General features: G+C 36.5%; 2 protein-coding genes and 1 non-coding gene across 3 annotated transcripts in view; 1 reads left to right on the plus strand and 2 right to left on the minus strand.

Moving 5' to 3' along the window:
* The window catches only part of LOC111451291 (probable N-acetyl-gamma-glutamyl-phosphate reductase, chloroplastic), an 11,415-nt gene extending 7,370 nt beyond the window's left edge, over positions 1-4,045 (plus strand). Inside the window, exons 9-15 of the mRNA XM_023091662.1 lie at positions 1,920-1,980; positions 2,077-2,157; positions 3,003-3,082; positions 3,175-3,264; positions 3,335-3,463; positions 3,555-3,669; positions 3,770-4,045. Coding sequence (XP_022947430.1) covers positions 1,920-1,980; positions 2,077-2,157; positions 3,003-3,082; positions 3,175-3,264; positions 3,335-3,463; positions 3,555-3,662 — 549 coding nt within the window. The 3' untranslated portion in view covers positions 3,663-3,669; positions 3,770-4,045. The remainder of the gene's footprint in view (positions 1-1,919; positions 1,981-2,076; positions 2,158-3,002; positions 3,083-3,174; positions 3,265-3,334; positions 3,464-3,554; positions 3,670-3,769) is intronic.
* A 246-nt stretch (positions 4,046-4,291) lies between these two features.
* Positions 4,292-19,498, minus strand: LOC111451286 (kinesin-like protein KIN-12D). The gene is made up of 37 exons (XM_023091659.1): positions 19,259-19,498; positions 18,494-19,178; positions 18,152-18,307; positions 17,966-18,049; positions 17,588-17,707; positions 17,395-17,508; positions 17,208-17,300; positions 16,960-17,120; positions 16,769-16,843; positions 16,583-16,670; positions 16,437-16,495; positions 16,082-16,145; positions 15,929-15,994; positions 15,673-15,855; positions 15,345-15,449; positions 15,032-15,267; positions 14,886-14,955; positions 14,694-14,759; positions 14,021-14,100; positions 13,394-13,472; positions 11,504-13,216; positions 10,932-11,381; positions 7,999-10,455; positions 7,801-7,908; positions 7,584-7,705; positions 7,397-7,484; positions 7,193-7,267; positions 6,872-7,114; positions 6,671-6,769; positions 6,447-6,524; positions 6,314-6,369; positions 6,119-6,230; positions 5,866-5,976; positions 5,053-5,223; positions 4,919-4,984; positions 4,719-4,838; positions 4,292-4,617 (listed from the first exon to the last, which is right to left on the minus strand). The coding sequence occupies exons 2-37, from the start codon at positions 19,175-19,177 to the stop codon at positions 4,480-4,482; spliced, it is 8,790 nt and encodes a 2,929-aa protein (XP_022947427.1). The 5' UTR covers position 19,178; positions 19,259-19,498; the 3' UTR covers positions 4,292-4,479.
* Positions 19,499-20,168: 670 nt separating this feature from the next.
* On the minus strand, positions 20,169-20,240 carry TRNAK-UUU. Its single transcript has one exon. It is a non-coding gene; the product is annotated as a tRNA-Lys (tRNA).
* Positions 20,241-21,133: the final 893 nt, after the last annotated feature.

A 21,133-nucleotide genomic window follows, 5' to 3' on the forward strand; every position in this document is an offset into this window, starting at 1 on the left:
AAAAAAAAAAAAAAAAAAAAAACCTATGGTTCAGCTACATATAGCTAAACCCTCAACCAGCCACCTACCTCACAGAGCACGACGCTCGAGACAAGCCAGCCATTTAAGAAACCCTAGTCGCCGCTCTTCCTTTCCTCTTTATCATCTTCTTCTTCTTTAAGTCATCGTCCTGCCACCATCGTCTCGCAACCCTTTGCATGTTGGATGACCACCGCCAGTCGCCGTCGAGCATCAGACAACCACCTCTCGTCACCCACGTCGCCGTCACTGGAACCACCATTTAGAGGAGTAAATTCTGAGTTTTTCGTAACTTGTTCTTTGAGTCCAACCCCGACTTTGAATGGACCATACTCTTACTGTTTACCTCTAAATGTCTATATAATAACCAATGTACAATGCGCCAACCAACAAAGTTACACCGTAGTTTCTTCCCTGGATAGATGGGATTGGAACCAATAGAAAGAAGGTAAGTAATAAAACCCTTGGATTTGTAGGAGCCGTTGTATCAAGTCAGTTGGGTTGATGTTGGGTTGGTTAAACTTGGGTGTTTCAATGTAGGCTTGATCTGAGTCAAAGTTAGACCAATGATGAGGAAAGAGCTCTCCAGGTAAAGGACCTTCCTATTGAAATTAAATGTTTTGTTTTTCGAAAAGGGTCAAATATATTTGTCTGTATGGTTGTGTGATGTGTGATTCAATTTATTGATTATGTAAGTAAATATTGAGAATATGTTAGATGTGAGTTGTGTGGCATAATGTATGGTTGCTCATGAAATCAAACGTTTTGGGACTTAATGCATGCATGCTATGTTTGATGGTTAAGGAGCTTGTGGTAATGGTTACACGTGTGTTTCGGGTAACTAGCCACTAATAATCACTATTCGGGGTGATTGCAAAAAATGATTATCAAGGTAAGGGTTATACTGTGTGTTTTGGGTAACCAACCATTGATAATCATTTTAAGGAGTAAGGAGGGATGTCGATTTTCTTGTGGTAATGGTTACACGCGGTGTGTTTCAGGTAACTCACCACTAATAGTCAATTTTTGAGGTGATTGCAGAAAATGGTTATCAAGGCAAGGGTTTCACCTTGTGTGTTTCGGGTAACTAGCCATTGATAATCATTTTAAGGAGTAAAGGTGAATGTTGATTTACATGTGGTAAAAATTAAACACGGTGTGTAAGGTAATTAACCACTAAGGTCCATCAATTTTGTTTGATTGATGTGTGATGGTTATGTATTTGACCCCACAAGGGAGTTCATTACTGAATATTTTAATACACACCCTATTTTTAAAACGATTTTCAGGCGAGGCTGTGACACGAAAGAGACGAGTAGAGTGGAGAAGTCAGTCATGGGGCGACTCGAAAATTTTATGTTTTTATTGAAATTTATTTTTTCATTGATAGACGTTTCTGCACTTAGTTGTTCATTGATTTAAACTGTGTTTGTGGACACCTAGTTTGCTGGTTCAAATCCAGTTCGGCCCAATAATTCGTAGATCAAACACTGTAAATTCGGATAGAAAAAGATTTCTTTCGTTCTTCCTTACTTAGCCTTAGATGTCCTTGGGGGCTAGGGAGTCCCACCAAGTTAACTTTTGGTTTTAAGTTTTTATGTTGTTTGAATTTTTTTTTTAGGTCGCATGCCTTTTAACCTTTTTAAAGGGGTATCCCGCACATGATTTTAATAAATTACCTCTTTTGCATATTTTTCATTTGTTTCAACTCTTAAAAATCACTTTTCTTTGTAACGGCCCTGACCGTTATGTGTAAGAAAAGTCGGGGTCGTTACAATATCTCTTCACTAAGGCTTCTAGGCTCCGTTCTCCTTTTTTTGTTGATTATATTCTCATCATTTCTCTCTCTTTTTTTTTTTTTTTAATGGGCTTCTAATCACCTCTCAAATATTTTCATTCAGGCTAATCTAGTTCAACTTGGGGGCATCATTATTGATTCTAAGTCTGGCGTTAGTGGAGCTGGTGAAGATCTATTTCCATTTTACGCTTTCTGCAAAGTTTGTCATAAACTGTTGAATACATTGTAGTGTAGCTTTATTAACTGTCTTTACTTTGTAGGACGTGGTGCCAAAGAGGCAAATCTATACGCCGAAATAGCTGAAGGCATTTATTCGTATGGAATTACTCGACATCGTCATGGTGAGTGGACATTGGTCATATTGACTAAGATGCTAGGGGATGCTATCTGATTGAATTACTTATATGCAAGTTGTTTGTAATGGCTTAAGCCCACTGCTAGCAGATATTGTCCTCTTTGAGCTTTTCCTTTCGGGCTTTCCCTCAAAGCTTTTAAAACGCGTCTACTAGGGAGAGGTTTCCATACCCTTATAAAGAATACTTCGTTCTCCTCTCCAACCGAAGTGGGATCTCACAATCCACCCCCCTTCGGGGCCCAGTGTCCTCGTTGGCACTCGTTCCTTTCTCTAATCAATTTGGAACTCCCACCAAATCCACCCCTTCAAGGCCCAGCGTCGCGTCCTTGCTGACACACTGCCTCATGTCCACCCCCCTTCGGGGCTTAGCCTCCTCGCTGATACATCGTTTGGTGTCTGGCTCAATTTGTAACGGCTCAAGCTCATCGCTAGCAGATATCGTCCTCTTTGGGCTTTCCATTTCAAGGTTTTTTAAAACATGTCTGGTAGGGAGAGGTTTTGTAATGGCTCAAGCTCACCGCTAGCAGATATTGTCCTCTTTGGGCTTTCCCTTTCAAGATTTTTTAAAACGTGTCTGTTAGGGAGAGATTTCTACACTCTTATAAAGAATGCTTTGTTCTCCTCTCCAACCGATATGGGAGATCTCATTTGTTATACTTCCATCTCGACATCGTTTACACTACATAGAACTGATAGCTTGTTTTCTGTCACTTGGATTTCACCTCAGCACAAGTCTCTGCTAGTGCAATCAACCTTTATACAGGAGTTCAGTATTTAGAATCTCGTGATTGATATACGCTGTAATGATCTCGTTTTTTCGTTGCTTTTCAGTTCCTGAAATTGAGCAGGGATTGTCTGAAGTGGCAAAATCGAAAGTAACCGTTAGTTTTACACCCCACCTAATGCCAATGGTAACGAACTTTGATTTGCTAATTAGGTTCGTCTTAGGATCGACGTTTCTTAAGTACGGTAGTTTAATGGCTATATCCTTTTACTGTATTAGATTCGAGGTATGCAATCAACCATATATGTTGAAATGGCTCCAGGGGTGACAACTGAGGATTTGCACCAACACTTAGAAGTCTTCTATAAGGTATAAAAAACTATTCTCATTCTACAGATTGAGAACTATTTGATATTTATTTTTTCGTGTTTCCTCGTAGGAAGAAGAATTCGTACGTGTGTTGGAGAAAGGAGTCGTCCCTCGAACTCATAACGTTCGAGGGTCTAATTATTGCCACATCAATGTCTTTCCCGATCGAATTCAAGGAAGAGCGATCATTGTTTCTGTTGTAAGTTGATTGAATTCATAAATAAACGTTAAAGTTTGCATATCCCTATTGATACAGTGCCTAATAACGATCTCGATGAGTCTATGAACAGATCGATAATCTTGTGAAAGGAGCTTCAGGTCAAGCTTTACAGAATCTCAACGTGATGATGGGATTCCATGAATCTACAGGGCTCCTTTACCAGCCACTGTTTCCTTAACACGCTAGTGAGTCCAAGTCAAAACCTTCCTTAACTGATTCAAATACTTTCTCGAACATTGGTTGGTTCGATGGTCGATTAATTATATTTCACTACCCGTTGTGTAGGTTATATGAGATGAAGTTGCTGTGTTTGTGGAAGCTCCAACCTCCAACTGTATCATAAGAGTTAGTTCCCAGATGATGGGAAACAAATTATGATGATCAAGAATGTCGTGTACTGTTGTCTTTCAAAATAAGCAGCACTTCTTTTGTTCTTTCTTCTCAATAAAGAACTGTAAAAGGCTGAGCTAAATTATTATGTTTACGTGAGGCTGAGCTAAATTTTGTTTAAAGATTTGGTAGCAAATATTTGAAGTAAATTAAGTACACATTGTCCTGAAATTTTTGTGTACTTTCAACTTTGATTAATGTTGGTATATATATCTTTAAAACGTCCAGGTTGGTCTCTATAAAATTGTCGATAAGTCACTTAACCCACTCGAACAGTTGGTGCGATGAAGAAACAAAAAATTAATACGGAAACTTGTTGGTATGATTAGCTAATTACTTGTTTAACTAAAGATTCAAATATTTTCTCGAAAAAAATAAAACTCGAGATAGAGAGATGATAGAATAACAAACACAATTTTCCGAAGCAAACTTTACTATTTAATTATAAGTAACAGTAATATTTACACTGTCAACAAGTGATAGACAGCTCAACCAATTCATACAGATTTTCTGGCAAATGGCTAATTACAATTTCCTGGAAAGTAAACAAATAAATTGAATAGCCAAAATGAAGATCACCTCAAAAACCCTTCTCTGTTTGGGCCTCATCGATCCAAAGCAGAAAAATATGAAGTTTGAAGCAGCCTTAGAGGAGACTGACAATTATCTTCAGTCTTTGAACTTCTTGGTGAAGGTTTCGGTATGAGTTCGGATAATCTAATTCTTTCATTCGCAATTTTGTTCTGTATAAGAACACAAACCGTATGGCTTTCAGTTTCAATTCCTCATCGAACAACTCCACCGGAATAATGAAATTTACTAACATATGTATAAGAACACATACCTTGAATTTGAAATCCTGGAGCTCTCTTTCTACTGAAGAAATTTTGATCATTAGTTGATCTAGTGCCTCCTCAGCCACGGAGGGGCATATATCAGCTGAAGGTTTTGTTACTCCAGCTGCCTGAAAGTTAAAAGAAGTATGTATAAGTTTTCTACTGTGAGTTTTGTTTTTCTTTAGCATTTCTTGAGGTTAATACTTACTTTTAAAACACTGGTGCATAGATTTAATAGCTTCCGAGCTAGTTGGACCTTCTCTTCCTCGGTTTCCTATAATGTATTTGTTAGATAATGAAGATTGGTTTCAAGTCATCATGTTCTGTTTGCAGAATACTAACCTTTAACTTGATGTTTAGTCGTTGCTCCTCGTCAAAATCAATGTCTGGAGTCTTCCCAATGGAGGTGCGGAAATAAGCAAGTTCTTCTTTTACACGAGAAAGAAGAATCTCGGTTCGATGTAGCTTAGCACTTAGGTCTCCATTCTGTGCTCTTAGAATGTTATTTTCTTCCTGTTGCGTATAAAAGGGCAAAAAAAGGTCATGTGAGATCCCATATCGGTTGGGGAGGAAATCGAAACATTCATTATAAGGGCGTGGAAACTTCTCTCAAGCATACGCGTTTTGAAATTTTTTTGAGGTGAAGCCTGAAAGGGAAAGTCTAAAGAGAACAATATTTGCTAGCGGTGGGCAGTTACAAATGGTATTAGAGCCAGACACCAAGCGATGTGGCAACGAGGAGGTTGAGCCCTGAAGGGGGTGGACACAAGGCGGTGAGCCAGCAAGAACGCTGGGACCTGAAGGAGGGTGGATTGGAGGGTCCCACAACGATTGGAGAAGGGAACGAGTGTCAGCGAGGATGCTAAGCACCGAAGGGAGGTGGATCATGAGATCTCACATTGATTGGGGAGGAGAATGAAACCTTCTTTATAAGGGTGTGGAAACTTCTCCCTAGTAGATGCATTTAAAAAAAAAAAAAAATCTTGAGGTGAAGCCCGAAAGGGAAAGCCCAACCCAAAGAGGACAATATCTGCCAGCGGTGGGCTTGAGCCGTAACAAGTTATGCACTGAATGGATAGAGACTACTGGCAACTGCTAACAAAAGATAGTTTGGCAAAATTGAAGTAATAAGCATGAAGTTATCTTGATTCTTACCTTGATTTTGGCATGGTGATGAATACGCTGCTGGAGATTTTGTTGACCAGACAATTTCTTAAGTTCTCCTTCAAGTTCCATTACTTTCTGCTTGTGATTATAGTTCTCCGACTATGCAGAAACAAAAAGGCAAATCAGATAAAAAATATATATATCGGTAAAAGATAATGTCGGACTACCCTGTAAGGAAAATGAAATTATAGGAAAGTTTGAAGAGGAAAATCAAAGAGAAGAACAATTCCAGCATTCATACCTTCAACATTTCATTCTCAGTCTTGAGTAACTGATCTTTGTGGCGAAGTTTTTCCAAAGCAACTTGTAAGGCCAGCATTTCAGCTTGTTTTCTATCAATCTCCTCCAACCATCTGAAGAAGGAAGAAACTTAGATACGATTGAAATAGTTAAACAAGTTTGAAAATTGAAAAGACTTATAATTAAATAAGCTCACCCACGACGCTCCTCAACAAACTCACTGAGCTGTTTCTTCAGTTTTATGACCTTCTCCTGAAAGATATCTAAGATTATAAACGAACTCCGATATACAACCAAGTTTCAATCAACATTGTATAAACTAGGATTACCTTTTCTTGGGATTCAACAATGTTAAATTGGGCACTCTCTGATGTCTTCTGTAGCTGATGATTATCATCGAACAGTGACTAGTAATATTAAACAGCACGTGATAAGAAATCTTTCTCAGACTATAATGCTAAAGTACCATTAACAAGAACTTCAAGAGTTTCTTGGATGCTCCATCAGATAAATGACCATGACTAATAAGTAACAAGAAAATTGCATAAAGTACCATGCAAGTGGTCATATCAAGCTTGACACCTAGCAAGTCTCGGATGACATCATGCGTCATACTCTCAGCAGCAGCTAGTCTTGCATTCAGTGAGAATATCTGACGAACACCCAAAAAATCAATAATTTTGGATAAGAAAGTTCTGATGTCCATTAATTTAAAATGTTATAGGTGTATGGATTTGCAAAGATGGGCAAATACCTCTTTTTGTCTGCTAACTGCCAAAGATTCGAGCTCCTCAATGCGATTCCTTGCAGCAGAGAGCTCTTCATACTTCTCAGATTTCATTTGTTGTGCCAAGCCCAATCCAATGCATTTAAAAGGTGAACCAGATCCCCGTGGCCTTACTGCACCCTTGTCCATCTTGTTTGAAGAAGAATTATTGACATGTGTGGAATTCCCTTCAGGTCTGACTTGTTCAGCCATCGCTTCCAAGGATTTGAACTATAAGGATTTGTGAGTTGTGAAGTTAGAGACAAAGAAAAAACTGTTTGAGCCAGAATGAAACTTAATTTTGGTTACCTTTTGCTTATACTCGTTAGCCTGTGCTTCTGCATGCATGTTTAGCTCAGAAATATGGGCTTTAAGTTGACCAATCTGTTAAAACAAAGCGAAAGTGAAATACTACTCTAGATTAAAGCCAATTTTGGCTCAAAATCATATGAAAATATTTCAGTTATAGAAGACATAATTTGTATGATATGAGGATGCAACGATAAACTTCACCTCGGCAATTTTTTCTTTTACATTTTCTTCAAGAATTTGTATGTGTCGACACGCTTCTGCATGGCTTTTCTCTATTTCGTTTACATGCCTAAAGGTACAAGGAGAAAAAACATTAATGTCTAACATTATTTTTTACAGACATGTTCAAAACAGTGGAGAAAATGCAATGAGTGAGTTGGTATTATACCTTTTCAAGTCAGCATCTGCATTTCTAAAATTCTGCATTTGATTTTTCACTCCATGAAGCTCTAATTCGAGCTCTTCTCGTTGTAACCTTTGCTGTTCAGCATCTTCCTTTACAATGTCAACCTACAAAGGGGTTCGGACATCAGTTTATTTAGTTGAATGACAGAAAACTGTCGAAAATATTTCTCAAGTAACGTAATCTAGCCACTCTACTTCACCTTATTTTCCAGCACATTTATGGTAAACTCGAGCTCTTCCACAGACCTCTCCAAGAGTTGCACTTCAGCCTCCTTCTCTTCAGCATAGATCTTTTGTGACTCAGCTATCTGAAATTCATGAATATATTAGGATAAAATCATGAATAAAGGAAATCTATGTCCTAACATACCATTTAGTGGCTTATTTATGGAACATACCTGTTGAGCTTTCATCAGATTCGCCTCATTTTCTTCAGCTAGTGCTTCTAAGGTTCCTAGATTTTCCTTCACACTACGCACCTCCATTTGTAGCTGATCTCTTTCACTTGTCAGCTCATTCAAATTACTTCTCAAAAATTCAATCAAATCGTTCATTTGGCCGAGTTGATTGCCCACTCGTAACAGTTCCATTTCCAAGTCTTCAGTTACCTTCTTCTTTTCTGACAACTCCTCCTCAATTGAACTTTTTTCTAATAGAACATTTTCAATTCGAGTTTTCAGCTCCAAATTTTCACTGAACATTAACTTTTTAGAATCACCTTCTTTTGATAAATTGAGCTCCAGATCATGGATCATGTCCATTTTATCCTGCAATTGAGCTTCTAGTCTATGGGTATGAGCAATGGCCTTATCAAGTTCAGCTGACTTTTCTGCAAGCTCATTATCTAAAGCCTCCCTTGAAGCTACCATCTCATCTAGTTCATCTTTTTTGTCCTTATTTTTAGAAGCGGATTCCTGCAGCAAGCTAAGATCAAAGAGAAGTCCGGCAAGAACTTCGTCCTTCCTTATTAACTCAGTTTGAAGATTCAAATTCTCTGATTCCACTTCCTTAGTTCTCAACTCCAGATATTCAAACTCTTCCAGAAATTTTGATACCTTTCCCACATTTTCCTGCATCTCATGGTATACCTTATCCTCTACTGGACAACCTGCCTTCAACGCTTCTACTACTCTGGTACAGTCAACATCTAACATGTCCATTGAATCAACACATTTTGCAACGTTCATACTCATAATCCTGAGAACTGCATGCATATTTTCCTCATAATATTGAAGTTTGTTTCTGAAAGAAACATTCTCCTCATTTAGTGCATTTACATGGTTAACAAAAATTTCAAAATCTTGCCTTTTTGAGCACAATGTCTCTGCAAGTGTAAGCTGGAAAAATTGCAGCTCCAGGAATTCAATATTTTTCTCTTCGAGATCAGTATTTAGATTCTGATTTTTCTGATCTAGGGCATGTATTTGACTGAAAGAATCTCCCAATAAATTTTCTTTCGTTTGCGAATCCTTCAGTAATCTATCACATTCAGCTTCAAGTGCTTGATATTTCCTCCTAACATCATCCAATTCAATTTTCAATACATCATTTGAACCACTGGCTTCTTTTAGCAGCTGAACTTCTCGTTCAAGAATTTTGTTCATTTCATCCATCTTCCTCACGCTCAAATTGCTTTCATTCAGTTTTGACAATAAATGTTTCCGCTCAACCTGTGCTTCTTGAACTTCCTTTTGTAGAAGTACAACTTCAGCTTCTTTGTCTTGTAAGAGTTGTTCATTCAACTCTTCACCAACCTTGAAAATAACTGCCCTTTCCTTTAAAACCTCCAAAAATGCTAGACAATTTATATGCTCGCTATCAGCAATAGACTTCTGGAGAGCCATCTTTTCTATTTCTGCTTCTAAAATACTTGACTCTAAATCTCTCAAGCATAAACTTGTAACAAAAAAATCAGTTTGAGACTCGAGGAAATTTTCCTTTTTCTTCAGCCATAGCTCTTGATCCAAAAGTGATGAAATTAAATTTTTATTACTGTCGTCCAACTCCTTCATCAAAACAACAAGCTGATGTCCCATGTAATTTGACCGTTCTAACATTTGTTCCTCTTGTATTTGTAGGTCTGATATCTTTTTCTCAAATGAATTTAGCTTTGAACTCATTTCTCCCGCTTCCTCATCTTTCTTTTGGATGCGATGAAAACTGTTCTTGAGGTCAGATAGTAATTTTCCTTTCAGAATTTTACACATATCAAGCTCTCTTTTTGACTTGAGGTTTTGCTCCCTTAAACCAGCTACTGCAGCATCTGATTCACACAGCCCATGCTGAAGCAAACCATTCTCAGCATTTAACCCCATCACAGTTTCCAATAATATGCCCATGTGACAGAGGTGCAGTACGGATATAGCACAATCCTTCCCAATTATCTCAGACCATATATTCTCAAAACATGAACGGACAAACTTGGTTGAGTCCAGTTGTAAAGACTTCATTGACTGGATCTCAGATTCCAAAGACATGAAACTGCTGTTGACAGTAGTCTGGACTTCCGCAATGGTATCCTCCAGTTCCGCAACGGAAACATCTATATCTATTAAATTTGAGTGTAGATGTTTTTCTAGAGTTTGGAATTGCTGACACGTTAATATATTACCATGTTGCAAGCTTGTAACCTCTTTCATCAAAAGTTCCTGCTCGGTGATTTGCAACTTTTCCTTTTCCCTTAGCCTTTCTATTTCAAGCTTTAACGTCTCATTTGCTATCATGAGCTCATTAATCATAATATCTGCTTCCTTTATGGTTTCTTGGGCTTCTTCAAATTTAGCCAGAATGCAAGATGCCTCTGCAGTCTTGTAGATTGCTGTTACCTTTGCTTCCCCAACTTCACGTTCAAGTAACTGTAACACGTGAAATGATAGCTTAGAAGATGATGGTAACTAGCTGCAAACATATCTATAAAAATCAGTCTGTTTCGTAGTTTGAATTCTACAAATGCTTTGCTTAATTTGAGATTATGATACACTATACAACTTCACTGGTTAAAAATGGGAACACTCACAAATACAAAGGTAGACATACCAGATTTCTAAAAGGTAACGACAACATTGAGTCCATATACATATAATATTCTAGTCTGACACTGCTGTTTCTGGGACATCATTTCTTATACGGTAAAGGAGTAAGAAAAAAATTCTTAATATGAAATAAGCTGCAGGCTAAGGATAAATTAAAACTAGACTGTTGAAATAAGAGATAACAGCTACTTAGATAACAATTCTAAATAAACAATCGGAATTAGGAATTCGTAGAAAATCAGAAATATAGTTTAAACGTGTAAAAAAAAAAATATAGTTAAGGAGATAGTTTGCTTAACCTCTTTTGTTTGGCACCAATGAGAACTGGCTTCAAACACATTCTGTTCAAATGCTTTTAACCTGTGATTGAAAGCTTCCATCACATTCTCAGATTGCTTTTCAAACTTTTCTATGGTTTCTTGCAGCATAAGTACTTGATTCATTAAACACTGTAAGTTCTGCTGGTTCTGTTTTTCATTGATCAACATCTCTTTCTTTTCATTTTGAAGCTTGACCATCTGGGCTTGTACCACTCCCAAGCTTCTTAGTGCAGATTCTATTTCTTTCTTCAGAAGTGTGATGGTAATATCTCTATCAGAAATACTATTGAAGGTTTGAGATTCTATGTTTTTCTCACTACATGTAAAGCCAGGTACTTTTTTGCCCACTTTAAGAGAACGATCAAATACTTCAGCTGTTTGGCCTTCATCCTGATCTATGTTGCTTTCTTGATGTGTGTTTGCACATGTCTGCAACATATTTCACATTTGGTAATTAGGAAGTCAACCTTCAGTCATAGTTAAACATCATACATGCATGCAACTAACCTCAAGATCTAGCTTGTCAATCAGAAAGCAAAATTTTAGCTTACCCATCTTTCTTCCCTCTCACCCAAAGACGAAAATATATCCTCTGATTTCTGTTCCTCAGTATCGATATGCTGCTCTCCCATATTTGAGCTCATGCACGACCTTAGAGTAGAAACGTCAGTTTTCAGCTCAGCTAGCTTCTCAATTGTCAAAATTTTATCATTCTCAAATTCGTCAAGCTTTATTTGCATAGAATGACGATATTCTTGTTCCTCAGTAAGTTGCTTTCCTAGTGTAGCACAAGTTCCCCTTGATTTTTCTAGTTGCTCCCTTAGATGCACTATCTGTTCCTCTGCTGCTTTGATTAAAGTGGCTTGGTGCTCAACATGGGCATCTTTCCTCAAGTTTGATTCTACTGATTCTTTTAACTGGATATTCTTACCTTTCAAGGCATCAGAATGAGAATGGTTCAGCTCTGATAATCTATTAACAAGAATAAAACCAATTGTAGCACAAACTGATGTTTTTCTAATACGTTCTTCTGCCAATTTGATGGTGTCTTCCATTTCTGCAATACTTGTAGCCTTTTCTTTAATCTGGGATGTTAGATGAAGGATCTCCTCATCTTTCTCCTTGCACTCCATTTGATGAGCTTCTGTAATAGCTAATGCTGCTCCTCTAAGAGATTTAAGCATGCTCTCCATGTCAATTCTTTTATTATTTGCATCCTCCAAACACCTTCTGAGTTCTTCAATTAACAAGTCCTTCTCAGATAAGATTCTTATCATTCTACTCACTTGTTCAGAAATCCAAATCCTTTTCTCTGGAAAGGAAGAAGATATGTCATCAAGGTGATTAGACGCATCCATAAGTGCTACATATCCATCAGCAAGGATTTCCTCCATCTCACTCGTCAGCAATTCCCATTCTTCAGCCAAGATTGAAAGCTCCTGGTCCTTTTTCCCAAGTATTTCACTTAAACTTTCATTATTATCAGTCATAAGCTGGAGTTCATCCTGCAGATTTTTCACTTCAGCTTCCAGAGAGTTAACATCTTTTTTCATCTCTATTTCTTTCAAATAACTATCTTGGACTTGTTGCTGAAGTATTGCTAGTTCTTCCTGCATACAGACAATCACCTCAGCAGTTTCAGCTTCAGCTTGCCTGCGGACTTCATCAATTTCTTTATCATTTGAAGCTTGACATTCACGATCCAATTGGCATAAAGCATTCAATCTCTTGGCCTTTTCAAGAGAAACTTGCATCCTGTTCATTCTTGTTCGCAGTCGAGATTCATCAAATCTTGAATGGATTGAAGGTGATTCAGGTGACTTGTCATGTAACTCCTTCAGAGCAAGGCATTTTTTCAAACACGTGATTTCTTGTTCCCGTTCACTCAGAAGTTGCAAATTTTGACAGTTGTTATTCCTCAGTTCCTCAATCTCATTGATTGAGAGAACTTGCTGCGACTCAAGCGCTTCTATAATGGATTTTGCTTCTTCTGATTCCCGGTTTACAGCTTCACACTGTTCACTCATATGCTGAAGATCTTTTTCTGCAAGCTGAAGATCGTTGTTCAAGCATACGACTCTGTCATCAACTTCTCTGTGAGACAGCATTACTTCGTTGAGAATGATTTTAAGTACATCCAATTCCATCTTCAAATTGAGAATTTCTTCATCATGTTTCTCCGGTAAGGAATTGTCATTCCCCGCAGTCAGCTCCATATCGATTGTCTTTGGCACCAAATCTTCCAAATCACTTTTAAATGATTCCTGGAAATTCGCATCAAGAAAATAATAAATACTTTTGGCCTTTGTAGGACGACAGTAATATTCCAGTGTACATACTATTCAATAATTAGGTGCATAACAATTTTTTTCAAGACTATCAAATTTCTTATCGTCATTCCAGTAGTATTGCTTATACAAATTTACTTTAAAACAAAATACCTGAATGGTATAGATACTATGATCTTGACGCTGATCAGATTTTAAAGTACTCAGCATTGACTGCAATCGGTCTACCTCCCTGTATAGCATGAACAAATTACTTCTCAAATCAATCAATAACTCACTAAAGGTCTCATTTTGCAAGATTAAGAAAGGGAACTTTAATGGATAAATTGCTTTTCTAGTATGTAAAATGTGCATTTTACAGAAACAATTGCAAATAAGGTTTTTTAATAAATAAAAAAAAATCATTAACAACGACCAATTCATTAATAATAGTAATCAATGAATTTTTAACTTTTAACTATAACAATTAATGTAGATAATTGACAACTGACTTAAACATTAATTAGAATTATTATAGTAATTATTAATTGACATAGGTTAGTATCTTTTTCCAGTATTCTTTTTAATTACTAATTAACTTGATAAAATTAGTCAATTCATTTTTAAAAGTAATCATGGATTAAATTGTTACTGTTATCTTTTTTGCCATCATTTTAATATCTTTCTTGGTTTGCTATTTTTGCAATTTGCAAGTACGCAAATCATTTTATGTTATATTTGAAATTAGGCCATCTAAAAGCCTTGCTAAAAACTTCAGGCAGAAATAACAAATGTACTCACCAGCTAAGTTTTTTATTTTCCTCTAGGCAAGATTCTAGACTGCACTTGGTTTCCTCTAGCTCATCAAGTGCTTTCTTCAACTGTAAACAGTCAAAATTTAGTCTCATATTCAGTAATACCAAGAACACGAAGAAAACATGGATTCAAGAAAGTGATGAAACTATAAGGTTGTTCGTGTATAAAAACCTTTTTTTTTTTTTTTTAAGGTTTCTTTTCTATGTTTTGGAAAGATAAGTAGAAACATTTTTAAGGAAAAATAACAAAAAATGAAGATATATGTCGATGTTTATATTTTGTGTACATATATAATCATTAATTGTTTAATAACTTAATGTTAAAGTTTTATATGGAGTAACAATAAATGTAAGCAAAGAAAAATGGAGTCTTTTCAGACAGTTTTTAAAAAAATACACCCTAACAGCCCTAAACAACATCCTTTCATCTGAAGGTGATGGTTTTATATTCTTTTGGCAGATACATAAGAAAAAAGTAAGCTTGTAATAAATTTTAGCAAGCGTTCTACATATGGGTTCCCCTCAAAGCGAAAAGTATACAAAAAAATATGAAAGATCTAGGAAAAAAATACTTCGTCATTTTCCTTCCCATTCTATCACACTATTCATATGGTCATGTTTCTGGGAATGAAAATCTTCACCAGTTAAGAAGTACTGACCTGAGGTTGCATGGTGGGTTTTGAATTATCTTGCTGTTCTGAATTCCCAGAGAGAAATTGAAGCAGCTGTTTTTTTTTTTTTTTTTTATCATTATCATTAAAAGAATAAAGTTATAGGCTGTTCAAACGAAAATCAAAACAACTTCCATAAGAAAGCAATATGTGGACAACTTCTTCAACTTTTGAAAGTACCTGATCACGTAATTTGGATACTTCGCCCATAAGTACTTCTCTCTCCCCCTCTTCATAGAATTCTTGAAATCTATTGAAGATTAAATAATGAAGTCTCCAAAAACAAAAATGAAAAATGAAGGAAAAAGAAACAAGAGCAATGTTACCTTCTAAGCTGATCCAAAAGCCTAATGTTCTCTACGGCAAAGCGAGTAACTTCAGGATTTCGGTCCATTTTGGCTCGAAGTACCTGAATCTCCTCAGATAGACCTCTATTCTCATTAAGAAGATAAGTTTCTGCTGGAATTGAACCACCAAGAAGTGACTCCATTCTCTGAATTTTGTCCTCTCGAAATTTGAGCATCAGTTTAGCACTCCTTGTATCCTCCTCTCTTTGACGGACCTGAGAAGCAGTTTAGAAGATAAATATTACCTAAAAAAAAGGAATTCCAGAATAAGGAATAAAAAGAAGAGAGCTACCAAACGGTTCAGCTGTTCAATTTCAGCTTCAAGTTGCTTGATGGATGCTTCTGCCATTTTTTCCCTCCTCAAGGCACCAGCAAGTGTTATCTCCAAAGATTTTAACTGTTTTTTATTTTATTATTCCATTTCAGCCAAGATTGTTAGAAACCGACAGGAAAATTTTCATAACATTCCACCACAGAAAACTCAAAAAAGAAACACGAGTCTCAGGAGAAAGAAAAGAAGTTGACAGCAAAATATGAAGATAAATCACTCGTTCCAACAGAATTAGTACAAATATTCATACAACTGATCAATATTACAAATTCAACGCAGACAAGTATACCTGTTTCGTAGACAGTCTCACTTCTTTTAATTGAGAGTCAAAGGAATCATCGTCCTGTGAAATGTCCATATCACATATATTTTCTGTATCATGGTCTTCATGTTCCATTGGTGTATCTTTGACAAAGGAATCAAATGACAGAGATCTAGAAACATTCTGCCGTTTGAGGTATGCAAGCTCTTCCTGTTACACAAACAAATTATTAAGTATAAACTGGATCTATGAATTTAAATTAATCATATGCATGCCATATTACCTTAAGAAGCTGTATCTGGCGTTGGAGTGCAATGACATCCCCTGTTGAATCTTCATTGACAATTGCCTAGACGTGACATAATGAAAATCAAATTGGTCATAAGAAATTGGAGGATACCATCAACTAAGTGGTTCCTAAATGAGGGTAACTTACATTGTTTTGGATGAGCTTTGCCCGCTGGGCAAACTTGAGAGTGTTTAGTGTTTCAGCTGCACAACTGAATAAGAAAATGGTTAATAAAGAATTAGTATATAAACAGGAGGTATCATCACAACAAACTCCCTCAATCAAGAGCCTGAAAACAGATGTGTAAAATAGGGCCACATAACGATATAGTTGAAGTAAAAAAAAAAAAAAAAAAAAAAAAAAAAAAAAAAANAAAAAAAAAAAAAAAAAAAAAAAAAAAAACTGAAATCTTTACAACATAATGGCCTAGAAAAAGTAGCCTGAGCAAAAATTTGATTAGTATTCGACAAAATCCAGTATCGATAGAGATTCAGTAACTAACCAAATAGAAGGGCTAACGTTTGCAATGATCATAGTTTTTGAATTTCCACCAAGAGAGTCCTGCATTATTTATTTATTTATTTTTATGTCAAAAACTGCATCAACAGCAGAAAGGCAGAATGAATTTGGAATAGAACCATTATCAACCTGAAGGAGAAAGGTTAGCCTTGAATCTCTGTAAGGAATGTGTCTCGGCTTCCCACGTGCCACATCCAGTAACACCATTATAACATGACTGAAATATATAATCACCGTTTAATTCAAAAGGCCAAGCCGCAAACAAACCAATTTAAGATGGATGAAGTGTCATAAGGTAAGGGCATAGATTGATACCCTAGTGTAGACAGTGACTTGTTAATATTAGCAGCTTCCTTTAAACGCTCACCCTCAGCTCCAGAAGTTTTCTGCCTGTTAAACAGAATACAGGGTTTTATGAAATAAGAATAGAAGCAAACCAAAAAAGGAAGAATTTGTGCACATGTTGTGGCCTGAAACTCTTAGCGAAAATTCAGTCGATTCCTTACCTTTCTGAACCAGCAAGATCAACGAGATTCAGTCTAGCAAAGCGTAGGTTAGTTGAGGAGTCTTTTTCCCACTTACTTTCAATCACACATGTAAATACACTATGTGAGCGACTGCTTTCCCTATTCATATTTGTGGATGCAACTTTCCTATTTGAAGACCCCTATAAGCATCAAACAATGATTTGATCAACAAACAAACGAGTCAAGTTGAATTAAAAGAAAGAAACAGCCGAAGAATAAACTGTAACCTGAGTTAGAAGCCTGAGAATGTCACTAACAGTTCGAACTTCAAATTCCGACAGATTTTCTACATATACACCCTTCTTAACATCTTCCCGCAGCTATGAGAAAACAAAATAATTAGGAGAACGGTCAAAAACTATTTACCAATGCATAATGACACATGTACTAAAATATAGCATTAATCAATCTTACAAGTAAATTCGTGGATGAAGGATCTAGAAGATCCGTTATTTGTTCATTATAAATCTCTAAGAAAGAGCATTTGCAATTATACTCAAGTTTCTCATCTCGCCGAATTTCTTCCTCCTGAAAATGGCTAAGATTGTCAGAAATTATCTTTAAACCACTGCATAATAGAAGGAGATCAAATGAAAGTGAAAATTACAGCATGGATTCTTGCAAATAAGAACTCAAATATACGTGGAGTGATCCCACGATGTGGACTTGGCTTGACTTCAAGATCTTCAATCTCACCAAGCATAGTGTGTGTTTTTCCACTTCCAGTCTGCATATAATCAAACTCAGAACTCAACAAAACATTAAAAGCCTGAGAGAACAATGAGCCTTATCAGCTAACATAAATCACTCTATGTTGTGAACAAATTAGGTAACACTTGGTTATTAACATCCATATAATTATTGACTACAATGAGCATGCAACTAAAATTAGGCAGGTCGCTACAATCAATTAATTATCAAGATACAAATAGAAGTGAAATGCCTGGCACTGTTAGGAAATTAGTGAAGAAAGTATGAAACTTACTTGACCGTAGGCGAACATACAACTATTGTAGCCTGACAAGCAGTTCTCAACCATTGGCAGAGCAGCCATCCTGAACAACATTTCCTGCAAAGAAGAGACATATCATCAAAAAAGGACATAGAGGATGAGAGATAAACTCCAAAGAGAGTAAAAAATGAACGGTCAGGATTTCTTCTCCAACCAAACCTGATCAACTGTTTCACAAGCTACATGATCAAACGTAAATCTTGTTTCTGGTTGGCCAATCCAAGTGATGGACTGAGCACTTTCCTGCTTTAAGCACCTATTGTAACCATTATTACTCCTCTCCATGTCATTTAGAGGACGAACACGTATAAGAACCTGTAAAAATTTAACAACTATAAGTGAATTCTAGCTAAATGCATCAATAAATTTGTAGAGTACTGATCAAGCATTAGCAGAAGTCATCTGGGTTCTCTAGAATTGTACTAAGATTAATTTAAAATTCCATCGTGCTGAATATGGAGTAATACAGAGCCTCATTAGTTAGAACACAGATGCAATCACCTGTACATTGTGTTCCATCCAAAATGAGGGGTCTTCTTTGAGGTCGAAGTGAGGGACTTCGACCGTGTTAACAACCGAAGGTGGTACGGGGTTAGCATGAATCCCTTTATACAATGCAGATAAGTTATTGATTCGATCGATTTTGCTGCGACATAGTGAATTCGGAGGTTTAGACACACTTTTAGACGGAGTACTTTGCGTAGAGTTGCTTTCAGAATAACTCGACGTTGCTCTTCCCACCGTCCTCGTAACCCTAGGGGTGGTAATGTTAGAATAACCCCCATTTCCACATCCGCCTCCGCCGCGACTCGGCTGTGCTGAACATGTAACCGAATCAACCTTCTCCTCGTCGGGAAGAGAACCAGATTCGCTTTTCTGAGCCCAACCAAATCGCTTCCTCGACGAAAACCCAGTTCCTCCATACTTCTCCGGCGTGCGAAGCGGCAATGCAAGATCCGAGCCCTTCCCCTTGGCCTTAACGGGAGTCCTCTCCACTCTACTCTTTAAACCAACTTCCGATTCCGGATCTGAACTTCGAATAGGCTCTTGAATTGAATTCAATGGAGGTCGCGAAGAGTCCAATCCAATTCGAGTAATCGAAGAATCCCTAGGATTCACCGGTACATTTTCGAGCTCCTCGTTCTTACCAGAACCCCGACGCAAAAACTTGAAGTCCCTAAGCATTCTGGAAAGGAACAACAGAGACAAAAATCAACAAAAATTAACAAAGAAACAAAACGAGAGTGAATAACACCAGAAATTCACCTGAAGCAAGAAATGTAGAACAAATCAGGGGACAGTTGGAACTTCTGAAATTGCTTTCAGCTAGATTCACGAAGCTTTTCCAGCAGATCCTAGGGCAAAAACGAAGAAGGTGAAGAAGAATCAAACGGATCTAAGATGAAAGATAGTAACCTCCAACAGCGCCTGTAAGAATCTGCAGAAATCTCCGTTTTTCTCCATGAGCAAATTTTGGGAACCTGTCCTGTGGCTGGTCAGTTTGAAGTTTGAACTGAGCTCTAAAAAGTGGGGTTCCAGAAGGACTTTTGTAATGGACGGCTAAGATTCCATCAAAGCTTTCAAAAACTCGACCGCGGCTTTGGGATTTGAATTCAGAGACGGCTTTTTTTTCAAAAAAAAAAATTAGTAAGGGCTTTTTGGTCTAAAGGAAATTATGAGGCTGTAATCAGGAATTTCAAATTTCCAACGGCTATATGTTTGTCTTGTAGTTGTATTGGTCCCAATTTCCGAGTAACAGATAAATATTTAAAACCTTAAATTATATCACAGCTAGAGTAATAAAAATATTTTTGCGGAGAAATTGTAAATATTTATTTAATTTTCAATAATATTTAAAAAATACTTTTAAATTTTCAAAAAATAAAAATAAAAAATCAATAACACCTCTCTATTAAAAAAAAAATCATAAAATATCATTACAATTAGTATCTATATAAAAAATACATATAAAATTATATTAACCTCTTACATTAACTTTTTTAATGGTGTTAATGCTTTTGTCATATACTAACATTCTAACAATGAGTATATTTTAAAAAATGTTTTTAAGGTGTTTTTGAATTTTTTTTTTTTTAAAATATAAGTAAAAAAATGCTAAACTGTTAGATAAAACTTAATGTGGGGTATGATTCAGAACAATGCCATTAGTATTTCTCGCCATCTGTGGGGATCGAACCCACGACCACGTGGTTAAAAGCCACGCGCTCTACCACTGAGCTAAGATGGCTTACGTGCTAATATCATTGACGTGTTCTTTGTGTTCCTTTTTTTAAGGAATTTCTTACCAGATCATTTGTCTAAACGAGTTTGACCAAAAATATTTAAAAAAAAAAAAAAAAAAAAACAGTTACTTCATTCTACCATATATAAGATACATATGTATCCACTCAAGTAGTACTTCATTCTTCGAGAGAGATATATATATATATATAAAAGATCTATATGTATTCTTCATTTTGGAAGGGAAAGTATCTTATTCGATAGATCTCTCTCGATCCTGTTTAGTATCCTTCATTTAAGAAGTTATTTCTATTTCTACATCGGTTTCTTCCTTGCTTTCTCTTGTTTCCTTCATTTTCTCAATCTCGTAGTAATAACGGGTGATGATGTTCTACCTAAATATTAAACACGGGTAATAAATAAGAGAATTCTAAATATCTGAGTCATAGAATTTAGGTGACAATGAAGTACATGTTAGGCTAACTCATTTCTTAAGGGATCCACCAAACGAATCCAATCGGGCAACTTAGCTACAAGGTAAAGGAAATAACAAAACAAATGTAAACGAAAGTGGCAATTTCTCGATTAAAATCAATACACACTCAAGGGAGTCCATATATAACTAAGATCGTGTCAACAAGAAATGAATATTATATAACTATAAGCAAAGAAACGAATACCACGGCTTAAATTGCATATAACGCATATTAGGAACAAGTGACAACTAGTCATGTCCCCTATAGTACATTTTCGGGCATTTTAGTTCTTGTGAGTGTAGACATGATTTTGGTGAACGGACATACACCCCACATTAACCCAATATGAAATGGTAAAGGCCTATCTAAGATGAAAGCATGTAAAAGGGGTTTGGAACGGGCATACAACTATAGACAACACGTC

This window comes from Cucurbita moschata, unplaced genomic scaffold, assembly GCF_002738365.1.
Source record: "Cucurbita moschata cultivar Rifu unplaced genomic scaffold, Cmos_1.0 Cmo_Scf00013, whole genome shotgun sequence".
Lineage (NCBI taxonomy): Eukaryota > Viridiplantae > Streptophyta > Magnoliopsida > Cucurbitales > Cucurbitaceae > Cucurbita > Cucurbita moschata.

Coding starts and splice junctions, on each gene's coding strand:
- LOC111451286 (XM_023091659.1), bottom strand. CDS start 19,177: ATGCTTAGGGACTTCAAGTTTTTGCGTCGGGGTTCTGGTAAGAACGAG. Junction 18,308..18,493: donor GGATGGAACACAATGTACAG/GTGATTGCATCT, acceptor AAATTTTTACAG/GTTCTTATACGTGTTCGTCC. Junction 17,121..17,207: donor TTCTCAGGCTTCTAACTCAG/GTTACAGTTTAT, acceptor TGATGCTTATAG/GGGTCTTCAAATAGGAAAGT.